Here is a 24,803-nt window from a genome sequence, read left to right on the forward strand (position 1 = left end):
ACTACATTGCGCATAGTATGACAGGTGCCGCGAGTCGTGGAACATTGGTGTTCGCGATTAAAAAGTAGTTCCCCTCCTCTGGTAAATTTGCATTAACCCACGCATCTTCGACTACGATTTTCGAATCGATCGATTCAATGCTTGTCATGCATCCTTTTTAACATGTTAGCTGCCATGGTGGTTATCGATAGACTAAGGATGCTTATGCAAATCCAAATTTTTATGAATACAACTAAAAAAAATGGTATTTAGATAGAGATTTGTTGCACGTCATAATATATGTTTTATAGAATATTTTATATACGTTATATGCATTTTGTGCATTTTTGCATCTTCAAGTTTCCCATAAATGTATAAAAATTCGTATTCTAGTCATCGGTGAGCCATGAAGCTAAATTTTTTGTAATCATTAAAATAAAATAAATTTTCTGGACTAGCAAATTATCAACAATGTGAATGACTCAAATAACATTGACAGAAGAAAGTGCGCAAACGCAACATAATATTTTTCAAAAATTAAATCTTATGGTATAGTTTATTTCAATCTATTGTGACACCAACAGGCCAAAACATATATAATACGCGTGGCAGTCAACGCTCAGTGATAAATGACAAATGGATGATAATAAGTTGACAAGATTGAACCATATTAAACAAACGATCTTTGACGATAAGATCGAATAAATGTTTTTATCTTCTAGGTGAACTTCCTCGTTTTGCATTAACTATATATTGTACTCGAAATCTGTTTTACAAAACAACATGATATTATTTACCATAATCTAACAATGACTAATGTTAGATTATTAATAAATTAATGTAATGATTATGAGACTCTACATCTATCATAGATTGTTATAGTATAATGTTGCATGCAAACAGAAGAAAAAATACGAACAAATTCGTGTTCTCATTGATCATGGTATCGAGGTCATTACTGAGAAATATTGTATATTATGCCTGATTATAAAGTATGACCAATCGATAGTAATTGTTATTTTCTCTAAATGATTGCTTTTTTTATACTATTCGTAATAAAGTCATGAATAACTTACTCCGTACGAGATCGATGATTAATATTAGTAGATATGTAAACGTGGATATAACATGAAGATGGCTAAAATGAATAAAATCAATTATCTGCATAATTGAGCTATATCGTTAAAAATGGAATTATGCGAATTAAATATTTCAATTAATTATTCCAATAACGGATTCAGGATTAAACGAACGCTTCTCGAATAGAAAATGCGATTGAAACGTTAGACAGAGAGAGAGAGAGAGAGGAGAGAGAGAGAGAGAGAGAGAGAGAGAGAGAGAGAGAGGAGAGAGAGAGAGAGAGAGAGAGAGAGAGAGAGAGAGAGAGAGAGAGAGAGAGAGAGAGAGAGAGAGAGAGAGAGAGAGAGAGAGAGAGAGAGAGAGAGAGAGAGAGAGAGAGAGAGAGAGAGAGAGAGAGAGAGAGAGAGTTACGCGTGGAAATTAATTCGATACAGAAAGGCATAAAGTTTGAGGGGTACGCCTTTGTATCGTGAATCACTAACGCAGATACGTCGAAGGAAAGTGGTTTCTTTCACGTTGATAGCTAATTGCGTCGTCAAAGAACAATGGAGAATGAGCGATGCATATATATTCACGATATTTGAAAACAAGCTTCGAATTGTATTCGTGAATTATCGATTAGTTTGAAGCATATGCCATTGTCCCACAAAAATGAAGTATAAAGATATATTTTTACCAGAAACATAAAAACAAGAAAAATGAAAATAAGTTTTATTTTATTATTTGCCATTACAACAGGTTAGAATTAACATTTGAAAAGCATGAAAAGTAAGTAAGTAATTATGTAGAAAATTTTTATTCAGGAAATAAAAACTGTCTTTGCTTGAACAAAAGATGAATTATCTATTATGATTTTAAAGATAAATTACCTATAGGTTAGAGTTGACATAATCTATTCAGAATTAATGAAATGGCAATTCAATGCAATGTGCAGTTTTATACATGGAAATTATTATTCGTTTCATTTGAGATTCTCCTTTCTGACTGGCAGACAAGAAAGTAGTGCCAGCAGACGACGCCCGAATTGTACTTGTATCCTTGCGCCACGTACGCTATGCATTACATCGAATATAGATATAGGCACAATCATTTTTCTTTGAACACGTTTATCGAAATGTAAATACTTATTACCTTTCTTATGTCCTTTACTATATCTGATGAGATAAGTTCTTTTACTATATCTAATGAAATGATCAAACATGATGAAACAATATGATCTACACTTTTAAATGGGTGGGGATATTATACGAGAACATTTCATTTTTTTCCTTCACTAACCAATCTTTTTCCTATGTTTACATATTATCAAGAAACATACATTACTGTACCTAAAATGAAGTTATATTTTGAATACTGTATAAACATCGATTGAGAAAAATATTTATAATGGTCTACAGTTCAGTTAACAAAGTTATCGATCTCTAGCTCTGTATGAACGTGGTATTGAACGTGTTTTACAGTTCCCTTCGTTTTCCATTATCAATTATGACTTTCTTATTGTATATTATCGGTTGTATCTTTCGTTAACAAAAGGATGATAAATATACATATATATCTCTTTTTTTAATTATTATTTTTTATCGCTTAACTTTGTTAATCCAGTTTTATCATGTTTTTATAGATACTGCTTCTAATAGAAGTGCAAGTATAAAACTATAAGGCAATGCATCAGCTATCGTATAAGTCTGAATTCCCGAAACAATAGGACCGAGTAATGAGAATTGTGCATGAGTGCAATGAGGATGTGCTGATTGGGATGAATAGCTCATATTGTCGGGAGAGCCAAAAGCACCCAGGAGCCTGTGTATAGAAGCTCTCTGATCATTATAAAATGCCTTGTCTGGTATTCTTCATTGTACTATGCTTACACTTTGTTGCGTGTTACAAAGATAAAGTATTAGTTTCATTTACTTTATGAGACTATAAAGACCAATGTTAATCATGCGAATAATTTAATTATTCAAAAGTTGAAAATATTTTAAATTATTAATTGGAAACAAAAATAAGATCTTAGCCATTAATTTTGTGTAATCGATGTAATCGATGTTAACCTATTTTTCCTCGTATTAATGTATAAAACACCTATTTCTATATCTTTTCCGACAACAATGTACAACATTCTTTTTTTTTCTTTAATCGCTGTCTTTCACAAATCGATATATTCTATCATTTCCGATATATTTTATTCTCTGTAAGTTTCACATTAATTTATATGCCAGAATTTAAGTATAAAACGATATATGTTAAAAAGAAAGTAATATAGATATAAGTAAGATAGATAGATAGATGTAAGTAATATAGATATAATATTATCTAATAAGAATTATTATAAAATTGAATTATCGTTCATATCAAATCGCCATGAACTTCTTTAACTTACAAGATAACGAATAATATAAACTACGCTAGAATAATACGAATGTTAGTAAACAAACAATCAGTTTCCTTCTTCCTTTAAAAAGAACTAAAATATTCATAATATACAATATATGCATCTACATGTTAATGTTGGTTATCGTGAAAGTTTTTAGGTTAAATTACATTCGCTAGATGCAACACTTTGTTTATTATCGTAATAGAACTTTCGGAAACTAATGTGCTGATAATAAAGTAATTATTGCGTAGTTTGAAAAAATATATGTATATATACGTATAACAATAAACGATAAAACTTGTATTTTGTATTTCATGAAAGAAGAAACTCCACAAATTCTTCAGCACATCAGCACATATGTACATCAGCTGATTCTCCCACCCTTTCGCTCTTCAACAGACAGTATACTCGAATCGACACAGACTAGATAATAGAATTGGCTACGTCGACGCACTGTTTTTCTAACATTGTCTACAAAGAAATCATCGTATTCGAACAACGACAGCACCGTAAAAGCTAATGGCAAATCATGAAATTGTCAGATCAAAAAGGTACGAATCAAACGATTTTAAATATCTTCTCCTTCATGACTGTCAATCACATTATTATTTTTTTCTTAGTTCAAACTGATTGATTTTTCCATGTGTTTCGGCGACATCAAACGCACAGCGTCGTTCAGAATTTATTATAATTTCATTATCACGATTGCATCATCTTTCGTGTTCAAGATTTAAGTTAAAATGTTCCGACGCGCGTTTCAATGTTGGCAATAGAAATTATCGTTATAATTAATAGATTTATATTATAGATAACCGCACACATAGAAGTATTTTGAAACATTACATAGATGTATAGAAAGAAAAATGAATATGGAAGTCAAAGAATTAACTATATTATGTTGGGTTGCATTTCAAGGTCACGCGCCAAACAATTTTAGCACGAAGAATCATAACCAAAGAAATATGTAGTTAATCCGATTTCAAGTTATATTTTACGTACAAACACGTAGGTAATTTATTTCGTAATTTACGCATTACAAGTCTTCGAAATTGAAATTACACAGATCTCACGTTTAACATGCTTGTCAGGATTTATTATATAATATGAGGCAATTTTTCAAGTTCAGTGTCATACAAATTATAACATGACATTTGTAAAACTACATTGTAACAGTATCGAAAAAAAACAAAATACAATGATACGTGATCAATGGTATGTACCATGTAAAAATTACGTTAAATTAAAAAATCCTTTTTGTTATTATTCTATTTTTAATAATTAATATTATTTTTATGTAAAAAATACTGTTATAAAAATGTAATTTTATAAATATGTAATGCATGATATAATGTAAAATTTATGAAAAGTTTAGTAAAGTTTATTGTTTATTTATGAAAAACATTTTTTATTCATGAATAATAAATCTTTTTTTATTCACTAGCTGGTTTTGGGAATGGTTTAGCTGGTCTGGCTCATCTTCAGCTATGTTACGTTCTGTTGAGAAAAAAATTCTTTCTTGTAAGTTACTTAAATTATTTATTTCTCATTTAATGTTTATATGGTAAAATAGATTTACAACTTAACAGGATAATTTCAAATAGGGTAATGATTATTTGATTTAACAATTACTATATTTTGACGATGTAGGTTTGAAAACTGCATATCGAGGATGGTATGTGGACATAGGACCAGTTGTAGGAACATCAGATAAAATATGGACCATTTCCTTAAATGAAGAATCACCAAACACACCAATTGTTCTGTTGCATGGTTTAGGGGCAGGTGTAGCATTATGGTGTTTAAATCTTGATGCTTTGGCTTCACAGAGACCAGTGTATGCCATTGATATATTAGGTAAAAATAAAAGGAAATTATAGATCTCTTAAAAGTCTTATTACATATAATAAATATAAATCTTCAATTTTATCCAATTATTTTTCAAAGTAAGCTGTTCAGAGATATACTTTGTTCTTTAATACAGTAGCTATCATGCATGACTCATAGATGACTAAGATTGAACTTTGGAATTATTTATAATTTGTGAAACAAATGATGTTGCATATTTTTCAAAGAGTGACAGTTGGTATCACTGTATTTATTTACCTATAAGATCATATAATCACAAATTAGTGTTAAATTGATTTGTTGATCTATAATGTACAATTATGTTTTTGTGTATTTGATATTTTATGTAAAAGATTTAATTCTTGTTATCCAGGTTTTGGTAGAAGTAGTCGTCCTGTTTTTAGTAATGAAGCACAAGTAGCTGAGAGTCAACTAGTTCGTTCCATAGAGGAATGGCGCAGGGAGATGCAGTTAGAGAAATTTGTGCTGTTAGGTCATTCAATGGGCGGTTTCCTTGCAGCATCATATAGTATGCAATATCCTGAAAGAATAAAACATCTGATTCTTGCCGATCCTTGGGGATTCCCTGAAAGACCTGTAGAACGAATTTCCAGAGCTCCTATGTGGGTAAAAGTTATAGCATATATAATGGAACCATTAAACCCATTATGGCCAGTGAGAGTAGCTGGTCCATTTGGTTAGTTCTTATTCTATCATATTTTCATGTGCCAATTTTTGAGATGTAAAATTTTGTACTATTGGTATATATAGTAGTATATAATATATACTCAAGTTTATATAAAATATGTAGTATTTCATAGTATATAAAATGTTATTTCTTTTAGGGCAGTGGTTAATTGAAAAAACAAGGCCAGATATAGTAAAGAAATTTGCACCTGTATTAAAAGATGACACTGCTGTGATTTCACAGTATTTGCATCAATGTAATGCCCAAACACCATCGTAAGTATTTAAAATCTTTAAATATAAAATAAAAATTTTTAAATTCACACAGATTTTGAAATCTTACGTTCTTAACTTCATTGAACGAATTTTTCATATATGAGTTTTTAAATATAAAATGTAAAAGTTAAATTTTCACATGTCCAATGAAAAGTGGTGAGAGTGCATTTCATGCAATGATGCAACATTTTGGTTGGGCCAAAAATCCTATTGTTAGGAGAATGGATAAACTAAGTCCAGATATTCCCATAACTCTATTGTATGGTAGTCGATCTTGGGTCGATAATTCATCTTGGGAAACACTTAAACAAGCTAGAACATTGTCGTACATTAATGTTCAGGTAAGAACATAAAGAAGAAGATATAAAGATCTAGAAAGAATTTCGAGAACGAATTATGAATTTTAAGTTATTTCAATGGTATATTTTGATTGATTGTAGGCCATAACAGGAGCAGGACATCATGTTTATGCTGATAAAAGTGAAATTTTCAATAAATATGTATTAGAAGCATGCAATCTAAGTGATTCGATACCCCATTTAACAGTATCAGATATTCGTTCAAACATTAAAAATATAAATGAACAACAAATTCCACTTATTTTAACTAACGAAGAAGTTGACTCTAAAACCGTTCAGGAACAGGAATTGAACACGCCACAAACGCGATCTAGTTGAAATTTAGTATAAAATTTTATTGTTAAATCATACTCTATTGACTTTAATATCCATTCGGACGAATTGCATGATTTATGTGATTTAGATTAGGTATACATGTACTGCAGTATACCAAACAAGAATCACGTGTTGATTAATATTATTGTACAATTTAATTTCTAATTTATGTTTTACTTTGTTAATTTTATAATTTATAATTTCTTGAATTGTTTCAAGGACGACAGTACTCAATTCTTAGTTTAAGTTTATTATCCCACCATCTACGTTTTCGAAAACTAGTTGAATGTTGGAGTATTGGATTTTTGTACAAATTTCAATTTCTTGCTATGATTATAGATATAATAAAATAAATAATAAATATTGAGAAAGGGAATAACAGTACATATACGGAATTATTCAAATACTTGAGATTGATCACAAACAAAACATATAATAAATCATCAGAATCAAATCGAGTCAATGGGATCAATAATTTGGACGAATATTGCAAATATGTCATGTTACGGGTCCTACAGAGGAAAGTTGAATTGTACATTATGCACAAATGTAACATAAAATAAAATGAACTGTGGGAAAATAAATATCATTAACATTAGTTTATTAATGTTTGTACAAAGCAAATTTGCTATACTAACTGTTTATATGCTATCAATTCCCTATTGTTTATCATGTCCTTACTGTTCTTTGTAATAATCAATGTTTTCATCATAATTGTCAATTGTCATCAAAATTGTTTTCTGTGAAATCATCATAATCATTTCCAAGATCATCATTGTCACTTTGTTCTTCAGAATCATAAATAAAATTATCTACTCGATATTTTCTCTTTTTCTGTTCTTTTCGTCTTTGATATAAAAATTGCTTAAACTCATTCTGTTGTTCCATATCAGTTACAAAATTTGAGCTATTTCTTATATCTGATGTAGAATATGAATTTGAGGATGGCATGTTTTCTATTTGTTTTATCGTAAATTTTTTTGGTTTATTTAATGAGGATTTTATCTGCAAAAAAGAGAAATATTCTTACATATTATATTAATAATCATAGCTATTGTACATATGTACATAATATACCTGAGACATAATTCGGAAATGATCTAATCCAAATACATCATGTCTCATTACTGGTAAAGTAATACTAATGTTATCGTTTTCAACATTTCCAACATTTTGATTAACATCAGAAGTTTCAGAAGCAGTAATGGTCTGTTGTATAGCATCTGAATATGGACTAGATACATAATCTTCCCCAAAGTCCATAATCTTCAATTTTTGTTCTACTTCCCGTAAAGTACTTATACCTTTACATTTGACAAATTGAATAGGAGGTACAACCCCTATAACACGGAGTTGAGATAATTCATGCCTCAATTGAGAGGCACATTTTTTTAAAAGTTCTTGTATGTCATTATTCTCAGTATTATTGTCTATCCAATATACATTAATGAGTTTAAAATCTGCAGTTACTTTAACATGAGAAATCTCTATATTCTTATTTAGAATCTCAGGAACTATTTCTCCAGTTGACATTAAATCTGTAATATACTTCATAAAAACCTTATTTAGAACAATCATCCTTCGCACTGTATATATAGAAAGTTTACTTGTTGGAGTTGCATGTACATAAGGATTTATGTTATCATCGATTGAATTCCTGTTTACAAATAAAACAATCACCATTTAGTTAAAATAAGATTAAGAAATAATAAATAAAATCTATATCTGCTTAGAAAATGTAGAGTGTACTACCTTTTTGGTTTGTTTTTGTTTATAATTTTATTCATAAATTTTGCTTGTTTCACTATATTATATTTTGTGCTGTCAGTAAAAATGTGTCGAAAAATTTGTTTTACTGTTGATATTTCCATATTTTGTATTTTGTTGTAGAGATGTATTTTTCGTGACACAATACGATATTGTATTGAAAACATTGCTTTACATATTAATTCACATAAGTAATTTAAATATAAAACAAAAGCACTCTTTTTATGAAAATAATATAAAATTATTAGATTTATTACAAATTGCTGTTACAACAAATTTTGTATACTTACTATGAATGTTTTGAGGTTATGTATTTCATTTGTGTATCCTTTAACTGTTAACTAATCCAGTAAAAATAAATTGATGTCTATTATTTAAATATAACCTACTTTTTTTAATATAATTTTATGTTTATGTTTTACTTTAGGGAACACAAAATTATTGACTTTTTCTGCTTGCAATGTTATAGTTTTCGATGTTCCAAATTAAAAAATAAATTTTAAAAATATAAGTATATAAGTTTCCCAAAGATGGGCAAAGATCGCAAAAGCTTGTATTTCTTAAATGATTTCTAAAATGATGAGTTAAATCTCTAATTTCGTGTGAACTACATCATATCCCATTTGGAATAAAAGTCCAGATATCGAGAGAGAGAAAAGCAATCGACTTAGTGTGGAATCACCTTTTGTTTTGTATTACTAAGGTTAGAGAAAAGTCATGTAATCAATCTTAACATTTTCTAACCTATAAATCTCTGAATATTAATTTGCTTTTACATAATCGAGTCACCTTTAATTGTCATTAATGTCCATTATATTAGATTAAAAATATTGTAAATAAAAAGGAAAAATGTAACAATTATTATAGATTTCTTTATATTTTTAAAAATACTTTTTATATGTAAAATTTTTAATAAAATAATTAAATTGCAGGTGTATATTTATAAAAAGTTTGTGTCTAAAACTACAGAATGTACAATATATGTAAAAATGTGTAAAATATTCGTAGTATTTGTTATAATATTTTGAGGGTGAAACACATCTCCAATTAAATTCCATCCCCTTAGTCGTGATTATAAAGATATGAATTTGCATAAAGATTCACAGTAATATTAGAGCAGATGTAACATATAAAATTTTCGCCTTTTATTTTTCTAATTTACTTTCGAATTACAATACTATGTACACATAAACTATTTAATAATTATTATATGCCAATAAAACTCTTTACAATTTCTTTTTTATCTAAAAGAAGTCATTAGAGGAACTGCCGTATGTGTATGAGAAGCAAGATCTCTTCCTCGCCGAACTATATTGTTCTAGTTCGAAAACTTTTCAAGTACACTATTTGTGCTGTAAACTGTCATGCGTAATAACGATACCGAAAATATTGTTATTACAATCGCGTTACGACTTCTCTTCGAGATAATCGACTCGTTTTTTACTTACAAATTTTTTACAAAATTCTTTTTTGTTCCGCATTTATGAAAAATTTCTGGGACAAATGAGAGCTTTCCTTTAAACCCTAAGTCATTTAAATATCGATCTAATCTTAATAATAATATTATCTGTAATTTAATATGTATTGTTTGACAATAAAAAGACAAATTTAATGAGATCAAATGTAAAATTTGAAAAAGAAAAAGAAAAAGAAAAAAGAACGCTTACATCCTAACATTACGCACCTAGTTAGGTGTGATCGGAAATTGAAAAAGTCTCAGTTCACGAAACAAACGAAATCTCCGAGACACGCGAATAACTTATTATAATCGAAAGATCAAACAATATATATATGTATACATCAAATGATCGTACATTTAATTAAATATCACCCAGATCGTATTTGCATGCTTCGAGCATTCGACTGCCTTTGTAGCATGTTTAAATCTACTGGTAAAATAAAATTTCTTTAACGTCTATGACCATAACTCTTACAAATTCATCATATATTATATATAAGTTAATATATATAATTGTAAAGATAGTACATAGCTTGATTAAAATATCACTGTGATCAGCGATATCAATAAAAGTCAGAATCATTTCCAGTATAACACGAAAATCGAACGATTCATCCATAATCATCAATTGATAGACACGTAATATATGTTTTTCGTATCTTCTCTATTAACATGTGATATGGAATACTTACACAACGAAAATATAATATTTAAAATTAAACTACATCTAAGGAAGAAGTGCTAAGAAAATGCCCAAATTAACTTTTTTACATCCCGGAACTACTGCCTTTGAAACAATGCTTAAAATAACTTTCTTTCAATTAAATTCATTGAAATAATTAAAAAAGCGCACTGGAAATAAAATTCTGGCTTTACCTAATATGATATTATCCTATTCCTACGTACGATCAGTTATTACACGGCCTTTTTCTCTGTTTCTAACATGATCATACCTGAGAACATTTCGAGCGAACATTTCATTTATTTTAAGCCACACAGCCAAGAAACAAAAATTCGACTTCAAAATGATTGTTCCTATTTGTTTGATTTTTTAATTAATTATTTTTTATTCAATGAGAACGAAGACGTCTCAAAAAAATAGTTTTCCTTTCATTACCCATATTTTCAATAAGTTATTTTAACGTTCAATTAAATTCTCTTATTGATTTTGCGTACGTCGTTCGCCAATTATGTTTTCCAATTTACGCGCAACAAATGTAGTTGTTTTTTTGATCGGAGATGGTCCTCCATCTGACATCTCCACGTCGGTTTCATCCGTTAAAAGTCGCTTGCCCACAGATCTTTTCGGGTCGACAGAAATCATCATTTTATTAATAGCCTCCAAATCCTATAAATAAGAACAAAATATGTATAATACAATTATAATACGTATAATACGATTTAACAATAAAATTTTACATAAGAAATATGCAATTTTAATTTACCTTAGCAGGACTACGACTAAAGCAATAACTAAGTTGTGGTGCTGGAGAAGCAGAAATAGCTTTCGGATCTAATGTACGTGTCATAATACTACTGGTGACACGTCTCACCGGTGAACTCGCGGGAGGTTTCCCTTTCGGTAGTGGACTTAATGATAGATTCATTACGCTTCCGCGTGCTAGTCCTAACTTATTCGCCACTTCTTTCACCTGTGGTACGTATACTGTATTGTAAAATTTAATTAAATCCCCACGTGTTTCTTCTCCGAAGTTCTGCGAAGTCCCAGCCATGTTTGTAGGTGTAGGAGGTGCCGCATTGGTTTCTTTATCGGATACATCTTTCTGCCCGATCTCTTCGTTATTCTTCTGTAATTCGCCGGACGGTGTTTTGGCTATAAGTACTGATCTATATATGTGAGATTCTGCTTGTGGTTGTAATCGATAACATCGCATGATTTCAGTGAACGAATTCTTCTCCATCTTTGCCAATTTGCATATGACGTAAATTGCACACATTAAAATTTGATCTAAGTGACGGTCCTTCATTAATTCTGTTCGTTCCTTAATAGAGTACTCAAAGATTGTCCATATCTTCTTCTTTAAATCGATGTCCATTATTTCTAACGAACCGCATAAATCTAGCATGCGTACACTAGCTAGATTATAGAATTTCCTGAAAAATAGTGCGACAGAACCCGTTCGTTTTGGTTTTGCTGGCTCTCTGTTAACTGCTACAGTTTGCATCGGAGTACCTGTAGATTGTACACTAGATGATCTTGGAACTGTAATTTGTTCAGGTAAGAGAAGTATTCTTGAATTGCCATCAATGGTCAAAACTTTTGATGGTAAAACACTTTGACCTGTCACTCGTAAGACGCTTTGTCCACCGATTCTAGTGTCAGGAAATAGACGTTTCTTAGCTACACCAGATGCTGCAACAGGAGACTGAAATCTTTCTGAAGCAGAGGAAATAGGGCTTTGTTGAACATCGTGATGAGTACCACGGTCCAAAGCAATTCTTCTCAATACGGGTTGTCCTGGAATATTTGGGTCAACAGTTTCCAACATGCCTGGTAAAGAAACTTCTTCGCAGCTTGGTACACCTTCAGGCGTGGATTGAATGGCACCCCACAAAGGACTATCACTTTGCCATGCAAGTGATTCTAATATCTTTTCCTCTATTTGATTCAAATGCTTTACAACATCGCGTGATAATTGATTTTCCGCTCTAACTATAATTTCTATCACTTTATAGAAATAGTAGGCATCTAAACTCAAGGCGTTCAAAATCCAAGGGAAGATTTTGTCATTGCTTTTATACGAGTAAATGACTATCTCTAAGCAACAGGCAAATAAGCACTGAATAAAGATTTCTTTCGTGAGAAGATTCTATAACATACCAAGATAAGATATTATTCATCTACTGATTTAGTTTATTTAAATTTTAAATCACTAATCAACATACCGTAACGTCATAATTTGGTTTTTTGCGTTTCTCGTCATTTAAAATCATTTCTAGAAGTCTATAGAAAAGGGTTTGACCTAAATAAAGTCTCATCTTCCCAAAATCTGACGTGGTATCATTTGCGTTTGTACTTTTGTTGTAGTTGGCGCAAAATAGTTCTCCAAGCTCTTTGACTTTCGTCTCGACGAGCGTCTTTACGTCTTGAGAGCAACTATTTAAGATTTGCAACAAATTTTCGCTTGGTGATGTTTGACCTGCTAACATAGCTTGGAGTCGAATTACACTCTGCGTTGCAGTGGATACTGGTGTCACATTAGTAATATCTTTTGGTCTGAGGTAACTGCGTCCGGTTAATGGAGTGGGTGGAGCTAAGTGTTGTATCTGCTATAAACATTAAATATACATAAATTTTTTACAACAAAAATTTGTTTAAAATTGCAAGGTTTATAAAAATGATAAATGCATATATATAATTATTTTAATACTTACTCCGCTATATTGTTCTTTCTTCATTTGAAACTGTTCATGAAGATCACCAACATTCATCATCTGTGTAGGTGAACCAATGTTATTACTGGCATCATGACCTGAAATGAAATAAAATTATGTATAATATTTGCAACATATTAATATTCCATTTTTCAAGTATTTTGGGATAAATTATATACAACTATCTTATAAACAATTTAGAATTTATATGCATTCATGCCAGAGCCTTATGCTATTTACTACCAAGCTTATTAGTTTCTTATAGCAGCTTTCCATGTACTATAAACCTACCTCTCATGAAAATACGTTTAGATAATTTAGCATGATAAGCTATATCTCCTCCAACAATTTCCAAACTTGATATTCCATTTAATTTCACTCTTCTCCAATCAGCTATACCACAATCAAGATAAAGCAGACACAAATTGATTAACAGCAAGAAATGAAAATTATTCAAAAAGACAAAATAAAGATTATTAGGTTATTATCTGTCCTTTATTAAAAAATGCAAATCAAAAAAACATAAGCAAATCTATAAAATAACCTTACTAGTTTTATACAAATAATTACAGTAATGTCCCAGAAAATTTTCACAGATTCATTAAGAATCTACATGTTGTGATAAAAGGATAACTATATTAATTTTGTGATTGATTATTTTGCAAGTCAAAGTAATAAGCTATTACTTAGTGACTAAAAGAATCAACTGAATGAATCTGCTTCTCATTCTCTTTCATTTCTTGTTCTTTTCCACTCATAAGAAAACACGCTTGCGCTTGAAGCATTATTGTATATACAAATAGGAAAATTTGCTATTTATGAACATTCTAAATAAAAATAGAAATAATAGAATATCATTTTATCTGAATTTGTAATTTCATACATATATGATAAGTTATATTAATTAATATAGGATAAAATAAATAATAAGATCCATATCTTACTCAAATTTATGATTTACAAGCAACCTATGTTTATGAAAGCAAAAATGTATAACAACAAACATACAGGCATACAGTTAAGAGCACTATTTTATTTACAAGCATTGTTTCCTTAGTAGTAAGCGAGTTTAAAAGCTATAAAAAAGGTTAATATAAAGTAACAACAAAAAAAAAATTACCTAAGAAAATCCTTTCATCAAAGTCTCCAACACTTAGTACATGTTGTTCATACACTCTGTTGATAGCTTTGCTATTTCCATCAAAATATAAAGCTTCTAAAATACCAGAGAAATTTGTCTGATCACCACGTAGAACTCTTTCACTGAACAATTTATTAATATGATTTTTCAGATAATATTCCTTAATTACTTTAGCTTCAACAGCAATAGCTTCATGACGTTCACATAATAAACTAACAATACAATTTGCTGTTTGTGGTGGAGTATAATTTTCATCATTAAAATTTGATGGTAAACCTGTTAAAAAATATATAAGTAAAAATCTATTTCTTCTTGCATACATAACCAGCATATATTTACCAGGAAAATTAGGATTTAATAGGTCCTTCCTGTTAGCCAACAAAGCATTGCTATATATAAGATCGCAACACACTAGGAGAAGATGGTAAGAATTAACTAAATCATCAGAGATATCTGGAAATGCTCCCTTTATACAAATAAATAATGTCCAACAAAATTCAAATACTCTTGCAGGTGTACAAGGCATTGCTTTGTGTCTCCTTGATCTTGGTGGCCGTGAAATATCATCTACAGGATCTTTAAATATGTCAGTAAATATTGGCTGATACTTTTTGAATATAACCATTGACACTGCAAAGTTTCCTTCAAGTTTCTCAATCTTTGAACGAAAATCTTGCGACATATTGGCCATGTCAGCCCAAGATTTACTTTTTGTAAAAAACTGTATTAAAGGAAGATTACACAATTGTAATAAACGTGTCAATGAAACACAATTTCCTTCTACATTAGTACCAGTCTTCCCAACAGTAGGTATAGATGACTTACGGCAAGCTACATATAATGCACACCCTATCCAATGTAACTGATCACCCTGAAAAAACAGAGAGGAATTTCTATGCGTGCATGATTACATAGATACATGTATACATATTACTTTTAAAAAATATACACATAAATCTTATATAGAATTTTATAAATAACAGTAGACAAAAGTAAATTACATTGTAAGACATTGATGAATGAAATAATATTTAAAATCAGTGTCAATTTTTAAATAGTAGAGGATCAAATTATGGTAGTTTTACATCAGGTTCTTCCATGAATTAACTATTGTGTTTGAATAAAAATACTTTATATGAGCAACTAACATTTAGTCTTATTGTTTTAAATTGGTGCGCTTTAATCGGTTGAGTAAAACAAACCGCGAATTCAATAACGTTAAACATTGAGCAGGGGAGTTAAACGATTTGTATATTGCAGATAAACAGCAAAAGAAACATATTTTCGATTTGTAGTTCAAAGATGAAGAAACTACGTTAATTAATCTGAAACAATGAATAGAATGCGAAATGATTAAGATAATGAGTAATTCAAAAAATACCTCAAGAGTATAATTTTGTCGAATAGTCTCATAAGATTTCCAAGCTTCAGATGCAGCAGTCGCATCCATATTCAATTTCTGACACAAATCTTGATGTCTACTGTAAGTAGAGTCTTCTACATCGTCTGACTGCCCCATTTTTATCTAAAAACTTGAGAAAAACCACAAAAAAACACGATTAATTTATACTGATATATAAGTGAGGTGCGCCATACGAGAGCTCCGTGAGGGCTTGGCGGGAAACGACACGAGCTCCGCCATATTTGCCATGTTGGCGGGAAATGTAGAATAGCAATTATAAGAAAAAAATCCTTAGGTCGATTTTGCACGAAAATTTAATATATTCCGCAACTGACTAATTTTCAAAATAATGTATTTTATGCAATATATCTTGGATTACAGGAAGAATGAGAAAATGTCCGTTTAAAAAAATCCTAAGCATTAAATACGAATTGGTAGTTTTTACAATCTTTGAAACAATGAAACCAAAATGGGCGGCAAAATTTTCGGACAAGATTTTTTTAATTTTAGAGGAGTATAACGTATTGTTTCTTATTTATAAATGTTATCATACGTATAAATAATAAATTGATCAAGATTCATTTATGTGTTAAATTATTCATTAATAGAATCCACGAAATTTTTATTAGGATACTACGTATTATCCAATCAAAAGTCAAAATCTTACTTTTTGTAATTTAAAATGATGTGTTCTTATTGGTCTTCTATAGTGAAATATATACATATGTAAATATTTGTGCACTTGCATTTCCTATGAAAAAGTATTTGGCGGAAAGCAAGGTACTTTTAGCATACTTATCTTTCTGTTATTCTTATTTGTGTTATTTCTTACATCGTTGAAAATATTTTTTTTTTTTGTTTATTTTAAACCATACATGTTAAATATAGGTATCGTATGATAACTTCGCTTGTACTTATATTTGTATTTTCAAAATCTGTCAAAGTTTGAATTTAAGATTCATCAGAAAAAATTGTGTGGTATTTATTAAATTTAGTATAGACGTATAGACAGATATTTATGAAACCTGATGGAACTAAGAAGCGCTCTCTATGTCGATAGCGCTTTCATGGTATAAATATGTAAATACAATATGGCCGATAGAAGCGGAACTTTGCGAGTTTTTCCGAGTGGCATTTTGCCAATGGATTAAGAAGCTGTGAAATTTGTAAATTCATTCAAATTTTCTACGTGCACAAATCTTTAAATGACATGGATTAAGCGATATTGTATAAATCGTTCAAGTTTCTTTGATTATATCGAAATGTCAGTAAAGTGCTACTACTAAAGAATGTTTATTTCTCTCCAATCAGAGTAATCGCTTTTTTTAATTTTTTCCTACAATATGAAATAAAACGTGGAAAATCCGCTTTTGGTCGAACACAGTGTTATTGTGAGTTCATGTTCGATTAGCCGGCATTTCAATCAACGATGTTCACAGTATAGGTACTGTCATGGACACAGATGTAGAACTTGCCAAAGGTGAAGGGTGTGAAACTAGTCCAGGCTGCTCTGGCTATTCTGGCATGGTGCACAGTAAAAAAGTTATTAAACATGCACTACGTCAGCAAGCCAAGAGACGTAGAAAAAATACTACAATTGCAGCTGGGAATTCTCGTACTCTTCCAAGGATTGTTGTCAAACCACTACCTCCACCTCCACCGAATGATCCTCCTTCTCCTGTTAATAATGTACAACATATTAATACTAGTAAGTCAGGTATATTTACTAATTTATGTTTACATAAGCTTAAATAAATAAATAAATAAAATGATATAACATTCTAGTAATTTCAATATACAGTGATTTACTAGTTTATTGTTATATATGTTAGTATAACGTTATTCAAATATAGCAATCGAAGAGCCTGCTGCCACAATGAGAGAAGTCCTAGCAAGCTTGCCAGGATTTAGTTTAAAATCTGGACGTAGACGATCAACAAAACGATTATCAGCAACTGCACAACTAGAGGCTGGTCTTGTAGATCTTGAGTCTCCAGCAAGTATCTTAGCAAGTACGAGTTTACGTGCTCTTTTAAATAGGCATACCTTTCAAGGTTTACCGCCTTTATATCAAAGGAAACTTGCACAACTTTTACCGGCTGTAGATAGACAGGTAATTTTAACAGTGTGTTTATTAATAATGCTTAACTTATAATGCTTTATTATCTTACTTATTTACTTTTTTGAAATATTTAAAATTATATCTGTTTTATAAAACTTTATATTTTATTTGTTGCTACTAGGATGCTGCTACATCTGGATTAAATAATGAATTCTTTGCACGAGCTTGCCTAGAATGGCGTAAACGTTTGGCAGAAGGAGAGTTTACTCCAGAGAATCAACAAAGATTGAAGATGGAGGCAGAGAGAGATAAGAATAAATTGGATCCATGGAAGGTTAAACATTTTGAACCCATATGGGGTGAGAAACGTGAACCTAAACTTAGGTCAGGTCTTCACTGTATTACTGAAACAAGATCTGGCGGTGCTGTAACGCGTTCAAGTTTAAGACTTCGTTTAGAATCTAATGTAGATACACCTGTATCAGATACTCCCTGTCCTATTATGTCTGAAGATAAAGTCGAAGAAGATAATTGTAAAGTTGAAACTAGTATAAATAATTCAGACGAATTGAACGAAACAACAGAAATACAAGAATTATTACCAACAGAATATAACGAAACAACGCATACATTAATCGATGAAAAACATATAGAATCTGTAAACATAAATTCTGTAGAAACGATAGCTGATACTGAAATGCATCAGGATAAATTAGAGGAAGACGAGAAAATTATTGATCTTCCAGAAAAACAAGATATAATTGAAGAGAATGAAGTAGTAACTCAGGTTTGTCAAGAAAGTATTTCAAATACGACGAATTATGACGACGAAATTCATTTACCTCAAGATGAAAAGAATCTTCAATCAATGGAGAACCACATCCTCGAAGTATCCGAGGAAAATAGAATACTCTTACCTGAAGAGAATACTTCACCAAGATCCAGTGAACAAACAGAACAAATCCCTCATACATCCAGGGAAACATCGTCCCAATTATCAACAGAATGTACGTCTCAAACTTCCACAGATCAAGTATCGCAAATTTCGAAACAGGAAATATCTCAAATGTCGGAAGAACAAATTTATCCAATGTCTGACTGTGAGACTACAACTATACTCGAGACTTCACCATCGCATGAGCAAGTTAGACCGACCGAAATCGTTATGGATGATTCTGCGTTAATTAATAACAATCAAACTGAAGCAACACAGGTTTCTCATGAGAATCCAACAGACGGTGAATCGCAAATTCCTGAAGGAATGGAAATCGACAGTGAAACGTTACAACGTATTCACGAATTGGAGGTGATAATTTATACCGTTTGTAAAGATTTACAACATAAAATTATCAAGTTCTGTTAAAAAACAAATATGATACACCTCTTTCAGGTAAGGGGAGAAATGCAGAAAGTGTACGAAGAGATTTCGGGATGTTCTGAAGAAATAATATACCCTATTCTTGATGGAATGGAAATGGGGTCGAATAATGCCGAAGAAACTGAAACGCAAGTGGTCTCGGGGCAGTCAGAAGTTACTAGAGAGCAACAAGATGTAAATAGTGGAAATGAAGATGAAGCTCTTCGAGAAGCAAATAACTACGTTTGTTCTGAAATGTTAGAATGTAGTTGGTCGGTAGACCCCACAGTTAATAATATTAACAATAATAACAGGGTAAGTGTACTGATAAAAATTTCAAATAATTTCATATCTCCTTTTTATAATGTATATTCATCAATAATATATTTTTGTATTGAAAAAAGTTAATTTTATTTTATGAAGACTCAGGAAGAGCTTCAAGTTCCATGGCCACTAGTAGCTGCAGCTCTTGATGGATCTGTGGCCGCTAACATTACGGTAACCACTCAGGACGAATGCAACGAGACACCCACTTCGACTGATTCAGCTAACCCACCACAGCAATTTATTAATACAGATTCTAATGTAGAATCAGTCAACTGTATTCAACTACCAGTTGTTCAGGGAACTCCGTTTCAGTCAGAAGGTCTCGCAATCGGTACACCAGGAACGAGTTGTATAATGAAGAATTTTCAGTCTCAAAGCTCACCTATTATTGCCTTCCCACAACTGCAGTCCATCAGATTTGTACAAACAAGCTTTCATTCTGACCAAAACACTGCATCGACTTTGAATAGCACATCTCCAATTACTGCTCAAATTCAGAATCAACAGAATACAACCTCGCAAGTGAATATAATGAGAACGCAAGAAGAAGTCGTTCAATTAAATACTCAAAATAGCAACACACGGAATATTAGAAACACCGTAACTCAAAATCAAGTTCCGAATACCGTAACGGCCGCGATTGGTGTACAACCACAAAATCGTGCACAAAATACTATTGTTATTCAACACCAAGCGTCGGCTCCTACGCAACCACGACAAGTTGTAGCAACCATACAGCAACAACAATATCCTGGAACGGCGGTCGCTGTGTCCTCAAGATCTTCGCGTTCTAATAATCAAGGTAGTCAAAGAGGTTCCAGGAATAGTAATAAAGAACAAGGAGGAGGTCGATCTCGTAGTACTACAAAAGAACCTCCTGGTGCAGTTAACTTAGAACGCAGCTATCAAATATGTCAAGCGGTAATTTTAACAAATCAACTTTTGTTAGAAGAATTTGGAATTTAATTTTTGTTTTATGTGAAATAAGATGTATTTATGTTATTGTAGGTCATACAAAGTTCGCCAAATAGAGATCAACTGAAGGCTCATTTGAAACCTCCGCCTAGTTTACTTGCCAGAGGTGATGGAGCGTTTACGACGAATAAATCTGGTGGCCGTACAATTACGACTGTCAAAACTCAGAAACCATCACAGACGATACAAAATAAACAAGCTCAAAATAAAACACAAGCAGTTATGTTGAGACACGTGTTTGCAACAGCACGTCAAGCTACTTCCACAGAGGTATGATATACTTCTTGTAGAAATTATATGATAGTAGCATGTTATGTGTTACATTTTTTCCTATCTTATTCTGAAAACAAGGGTGCATTATTTGTTTAATTTAGTTTTATTTAGGTCCTAAGTATATTGAGAAGGAAATACAAAATCTTATTTATAAATACAAATAAAATAGAACAGAAAAATATTAGGGATATCATTATAATTTAAATATTTCGAAAGTTTATTTAATCTTGCAATCTATGTTTGGAATATTCACACATAAAGTAGAAACTCAAGATTGCATCATATATTATTTCATATTTTTCTGTGTGTACAGTGCTAATCTTGCGGGTGGTTTGTGATGATCACTGTATCATACAGGTACCTAAATAAATAAATCTACTTACTAGTTTTGAGTTTCTAAAAGTAGTAGAAACATATCGCGATATTTTTAAAATGAGCAACAACCAAAATGAAATATCAAAGTGATCTATTTTACAGAATGATTCTTGTTTGAAAATAGCAGAACAAGGATAAAAGAAATTACATATATTAATAAAAATACTTGGGCGTCATATATTTTTTCTCATGACCAACCAATTGCAATTATACCTCCTATAAGAGAAGGATATAAATTTAAATTACTGCTTTAAAATAAAAAAAATTGTTAAAAGGTTTAATTGTTAAACAACATTTTTAGGTTCCAGAAAGCAATACCGTAGCACAATTAGGATCCACGACAACAGGCGGATTAGGTCAATACATACTAGTACAGAGAACAGGAGTTGGAGACAGTGCACCAAGAGCATCTTCTGCTCCACCTCTACCTCCTCAGATCGCGGGAATGGGAGTCGGGGTGCATCTAGTACGTGGTAGACCAGCCAGTGCAGGAGAAGGCTCGCATCAGGCCGTAACGTTGAAAGCAAGGGGCACCGATGGTAGAGGAGGCGGTGGCGCCGAACCCGGAGCACCTGGTATGATCATGGGTGGAGATCCACCACCTCCCTGCGAATGTAATATGCGAGGTGCTATGGTAATATGTCGACAGTGTGGCGCGTTTTGTCACGATGACTGCATCGGGCCTCAACGTATCTGTGCTACCTGTCTGATACGTTAATCATTGTTTAACAATTGTTTCTGTATAAATTAAAAAGAGGCCGTGCAGAGTGCTGAGTATCAAATCACGAATAAACATATTATTTTGGATGGAGTCTTTATCAAAAATGATATATTGCATGAATTTGAAAATAAAGCTGGAAGACTTCGTACGGGCAACCGAATTTGTTGTTCAGCACTTTAATGTAAGTGGTAATTCATGTAGCGGAGAAAATCAATGAATACAGTTGCAAACATTTCTAAATCTTTAATTTTGTCTTCTCTGTGATTATTTTTTCAGTATTAATTTGCGGTTGCTTGTGCGTAAAATCTTCTCTTTATGTTGTCCTGTATTTTAATATTTTTTATTTTATTTGTTTCATGACAATGAATGGTTTTTGCCAAAATTTTAATAAAATAATATTTTGTAAAATAATTTGATTAGTTTTTATGTTTTTAATTGGCGATTGTATATAATGTGTAATTGATGATTTGAATGATTGAAATATTACAACTGTATTCTTGTAATTCTCATCAAAGAGAGTAAAAAAAAAAATAAATCTCTTATAGTCAGACTCTAATACCGTCTTCCAGTAAGCATCACATTTTTCAACATATGTCTGTACTATTTATTTATTAGTAGAACTTTGAGTTTATTCTTATTACCTAGAAGATATTCCTGTACATGCTGATCTCAACTTTTATTAAAGAAAGTCAGAAACTTATTCTTATATGCTCTCTCGTACTCATTTCTGTTAACATAGTTTTTTAAGTGCAAGGACAAAGTTTTCATTCATCATGGGACACTTACTATAATGGAACATCTTGTACAGGAATGTTGTTTAAGGATAACTATTGATGATTAATATTATTAATCTATTGCAGTGACGAAATCTAATTAGATAAATGGTAGAATTTACATATTTTAGCTTTATCTCTTACTTCGTTATAAACAATTTTCTAGAATAAATATCGGATATGTTATTTGCTTCACGTTAACATGAAATTAAATATCATGAAACGAAGTATGAAACAAGAAAACGCATAAAAGTAAAAACCATAGTTCCACAACCAACATTTTACATTGTGTACATAATTCGCATTTTACAAATGTCCAAGTTTTTATATATGTTTTTGAATTTTTACGAAGAATATGATTCTTATTTTACCACGAAATAGATTTTCGAAAAATTAAGAGCTACTATCATATTATTTTCTTATGCAATTGTAGACAAATATTTTACGATCGTTGCGTCTGTGTATAAGTACAATAACATGATTCATGTTTCGCTAAAAAAAGTATTTGTCATCGACTTTGATCGAATATACAAATTGTGTTTATCGCATAGGTATATAAAGATAAATTTTCGTACTGATATGTTTCTTTGAAATCATAGATAAGAGTATGTAGTATTATCGCGATTCGATAGAACAACCATTGTGTATTTGTCGCTCAAATGTAAATAAAATCATATTCGTTTAATATGCGCAGTGTACGTGATGACTAAAGTGCGGATTTGGCGATCGTGAGCGTTGTGGAAAAACAACACCTAAGCGGTATGATGGAGCAGAGCAATTTTAAGTTTCTGATGCGGTTACGAGACCCAGAACCATCTTCAAATATCTGCAAAGTATACTTCGTCACAATGCAACGTACGCTGAATTCGTACTTTATACGATAACGCATTACCTGTCGGAAACAGCAATAGCTACTTAACATGTATGTACAAAGGTATTCTATATTTAAGAATGCTGAAATTAAAAAAGTAGTATTAAGTCAGATAAAAGAGTATTTCTTTCAAACCATGAGATTATTTTTATCTTTTCTTTTTAAGTTCATCACGGAAGTTACAACATAATACTGAAGATAAAGGATTCTGTTATTTCTAAGATATAAGTTTTGACATTCAAATTTGGCACGGATACTAAAAAACTTGTATTATCTTTTAACACATTATTGTCGTGCATGGAATATTTTATTCATATATATTTGGATCATTTTAATGTTTTAAACAAATGTTTTGATATTTTATAATTGCACGATTTTACATTTCTAGCAATTAATAGAATCAACGGTTGTGATGATATTTTTCCTTGGAATTTTCGCCATATTGTATTTCATTTTTTAACGCGAATTTCATTCTTTTAAATAAATTCCTTGTAAACTTTGTAATTGATCAGTATTACTCGTATGTATATATTACCTTATTTCTGTATCATATGTACAAGCATAAACATATATTGCATCAATTAATATGTAAATAGATGTCTTAAGATAACATAAAAGATTTGGTAAATTTTATTGTAAAGATAGTGAAAACTGTTTTGTCTATATTTTAGATTTTCTTCACTAATATTTTTGGTTTATTTATTTACGTTTCAACTTTTGTTTGTTTCCAAACGAAAATTTTTGTGTGGAAAAATTATAAATAATTAATTCAAATATTTAGGAACTTTAATCATTTGAGGAATTAATGCCAAAATATTAATATTATTATACGAATTAGCATCTATACAATAATTTCCGTTATATTTTTTAAATATCACTTTAACTAAAAAACTTTACATTTTAGTATTAATTAATATATAATACGAATGAAAAATATTTAGAAAAAATTGTATTTTTCACAAGGTGTGTTGTTATATATGAAAAATATT

At 30.9% G+C, this 24,803-nt stretch overlaps 4 protein-coding genes and 2 long non-coding RNA genes across 20 annotated transcripts; 4 read left to right on the forward strand and 2 right to left on the reverse strand.

Moving 5' to 3' along the window:
- The first annotated feature begins 14 nt into the window (after window positions 1-14).
- LOC126920886 (uncharacterized) lies at window positions 15-3,150 on the forward strand. The gene is made up of 2 exons (XR_007712136.1): window positions 15-971; window positions 2,681-3,150. It is a non-coding gene; the product is annotated as an uncharacterized LOC126920886 (long non-coding RNA).
- A 638-nt stretch (window positions 3,151-3,788) lies between these two features.
- Window positions 3,789-7,513, forward strand: LOC126920856 ((Lyso)-N-acylphosphatidylethanolamine lipase). Of its 7 annotated transcripts, none has more exons than XM_050731715.1 (9): window positions 3,789-3,984; window positions 4,349-4,438; window positions 4,522-4,645; window positions 4,875-4,951; window positions 5,081-5,287; window positions 5,652-5,975; window positions 6,124-6,241; window positions 6,396-6,582; window positions 6,682-7,513. In XM_050731715.1, the coding sequence occupies exons 3-9, from the start codon at window positions 4,578-4,580 to the stop codon at window positions 6,916-6,918; spliced, it is 1,218 nt and encodes a 405-aa protein (XP_050587672.1). In that variant the 5' UTR covers window positions 3,789-3,984; window positions 4,349-4,438; window positions 4,522-4,577; the 3' UTR covers window positions 6,919-7,513. The 7 variants fall into 7 exon arrangements, with proteins under 7 accessions (XP_050587672.1, XP_050587671.1, XP_050587670.1 ...); XM_050731714.1 differs by having other exon boundaries at window positions 3,791-3,984; window positions 4,242-4,438; XM_050731713.1 differs by having other exon boundaries at window positions 3,791-3,984; window positions 4,349-4,442.
- Window positions 5,494-9,493, reverse strand: LOC126920863 (uncharacterized). The gene is made up of 5 exons (XM_050731730.1): window positions 8,973-9,493; window positions 8,668-8,900; window positions 7,993-8,572; window positions 7,554-7,920; window positions 5,494-5,819 (listed from the first exon to the last, which is right to left on the reverse strand). The coding sequence occupies exons 2-4, from the start codon at window positions 8,847-8,849 to the stop codon at window positions 7,633-7,635; spliced, it is 1,050 nt and encodes a 349-aa protein (XP_050587687.1). The 5' UTR covers window positions 8,850-8,900; window positions 8,973-9,493; the 3' UTR covers window positions 5,494-5,819; window positions 7,554-7,632.
- On the forward strand, window positions 9,241-9,919 carry LOC126920887 (uncharacterized). Its single transcript, XR_007712137.1, has 2 exons — window positions 9,241-9,385; window positions 9,615-9,919. It is a non-coding gene; the product is annotated as an uncharacterized LOC126920887 (long non-coding RNA).
- On the reverse strand, window positions 9,806-16,336 carry LOC126920831 (retinoblastoma-like protein 1). 4 transcript variants are annotated; one of them, XM_050731617.1, is made up of 8 exons: window positions 16,060-16,336; window positions 15,018-15,549; window positions 14,658-14,954; window positions 13,829-13,930; window positions 13,538-13,635; window positions 13,049-13,429; window positions 11,587-12,972; window positions 9,806-11,489 (listed from the first exon to the last, which is right to left on the reverse strand). In XM_050731617.1, the coding sequence occupies exons 1-8, from the start codon at window positions 16,195-16,197 to the stop codon at window positions 11,301-11,303; spliced, it is 3,123 nt and encodes a 1,040-aa protein (XP_050587574.1). In that variant the 5' UTR covers window positions 16,198-16,336; the 3' UTR covers window positions 9,806-11,300. The 4 variants fall into 4 exon arrangements, with proteins under 4 accessions (XP_050587574.1, XP_050587573.1, XP_050587577.1 ...); XM_050731616.1 differs by having other exon boundaries at window positions 13,049-13,432; window positions 16,060-16,335; XM_050731620.1 differs by lacking the exon at window positions 13,829-13,930 and having other exon boundaries at window positions 16,060-16,335.
- An 814-nt stretch (window positions 16,337-17,150) lies between these two features.
- LOC126920830 (polycomb protein Asx) lies at window positions 17,151-24,318 on the forward strand. 6 transcript variants are annotated; one of them, XR_007712116.1, is made up of 8 exons: window positions 17,151-17,797; window positions 17,934-18,193; window positions 18,324-19,448; window positions 19,533-19,814; window positions 19,923-20,747; window positions 20,835-21,071; window positions 21,751-23,865; window positions 23,981-24,318. XR_007712116.1 is itself a non-coding variant. In XM_050731614.1 (8 exons), the coding sequence occupies exons 1-8, from the start codon at window positions 17,533-17,535 to the stop codon at window positions 23,673-23,675; spliced, it is 3,306 nt and encodes a 1,101-aa protein (XP_050587571.1). In that variant the 5' UTR covers window positions 17,151-17,532; the 3' UTR covers window positions 23,676-24,318. The 6 variants fall into 6 exon arrangements, 4 of the variants coding, with proteins under 4 accessions (XP_050587571.1, XP_050587572.1, XP_050587569.1 ...); XR_007712117.1 differs by having other exon boundaries at window positions 21,751-23,548; window positions 23,638-24,318; XM_050731614.1 differs by having other exon boundaries at window positions 21,751-22,024; window positions 23,638-24,318.
- Window positions 24,319-24,803: the final 485 nt, after the last annotated feature.

Source organism: Bombus affinis, chromosome 10 (assembly GCF_024516045.1).
Source record: "Bombus affinis isolate iyBomAffi1 chromosome 10, iyBomAffi1.2, whole genome shotgun sequence".
NCBI lineage: Eukaryota > Metazoa > Arthropoda > Insecta > Hymenoptera > Apidae > Bombus > Bombus affinis.

Coding starts and splice junctions, on each gene's coding strand:
- LOC126920856 (XM_050731715.1), top strand. CDS start 4,578: ATGACATTTGTAAAACTACATTGTAACAGTATCGAAAAAAAACAAAAT. Junction 4,646..4,874: donor ACAATGATACGTGATCAATG/GTATGTACCATG, acceptor TTTATTCACTAG/CTGGTTTTGGGAATGGTTTA. Junction 6,583..6,681: donor TGTCGTACATTAATGTTCAG/GTAAGAACATAA, acceptor GATTGATTGTAG/GCCATAACAGGAGCAGGACA.
- LOC126920863 (XM_050731730.1), bottom strand. CDS start 8,849: ATGTTTTCAATACAATATCGTATTGTGTCACGAAAAATACATCTCTAC. Junction 8,573..8,667: donor AACAAAAACAAACCAAAAAG/GTAGTACACTCT, acceptor ATTTGTAAACAG/GAATTCAATCGATGATAACA. Junction 7,921..7,992: donor ATTTCCGAATTATGTCTCAG/GTATATTATGTA, acceptor TCTTTTTTGCAG/ATAAAATCCTCATTAAATAA.
- LOC126920831 (XM_050731616.1), bottom strand. CDS start 16,197: ATGGGGCAGTCAGACGATGTAGAAGACTCTACTTACAGTAGACATCAA. Junction 13,433..13,537: donor AGAAAGAACAATATAGCGGA/GTAAGTATTAAA, acceptor TAATGTTTATAG/CAGATACAACACTTAGCTCC. Junction 12,973..13,048: donor AACCAAATTATGACGTTACG/GTATGTTGATTA, acceptor GGTATGTTATAG/AATCTTCTCACGAAAGAAAT.
- LOC126920830 (XM_050731612.1), top strand. CDS start 17,533: ATGGACACAGATGTAGAACTTGCCAAAGGTGAAGGGTGTGAAACTAGT. Junction 18,194..18,323: donor TACCGGCTGTAGATAGACAG/GTAATTTTAACA, acceptor TGTTGCTACTAG/GATGCTGCTACATCTGGATT. Junction 19,449..19,532: donor AACGTATTCACGAATTGGAG/GTGATAATTTAT, acceptor CACCTCTTTCAG/GTAAGGGGAGAAATGCAGAA.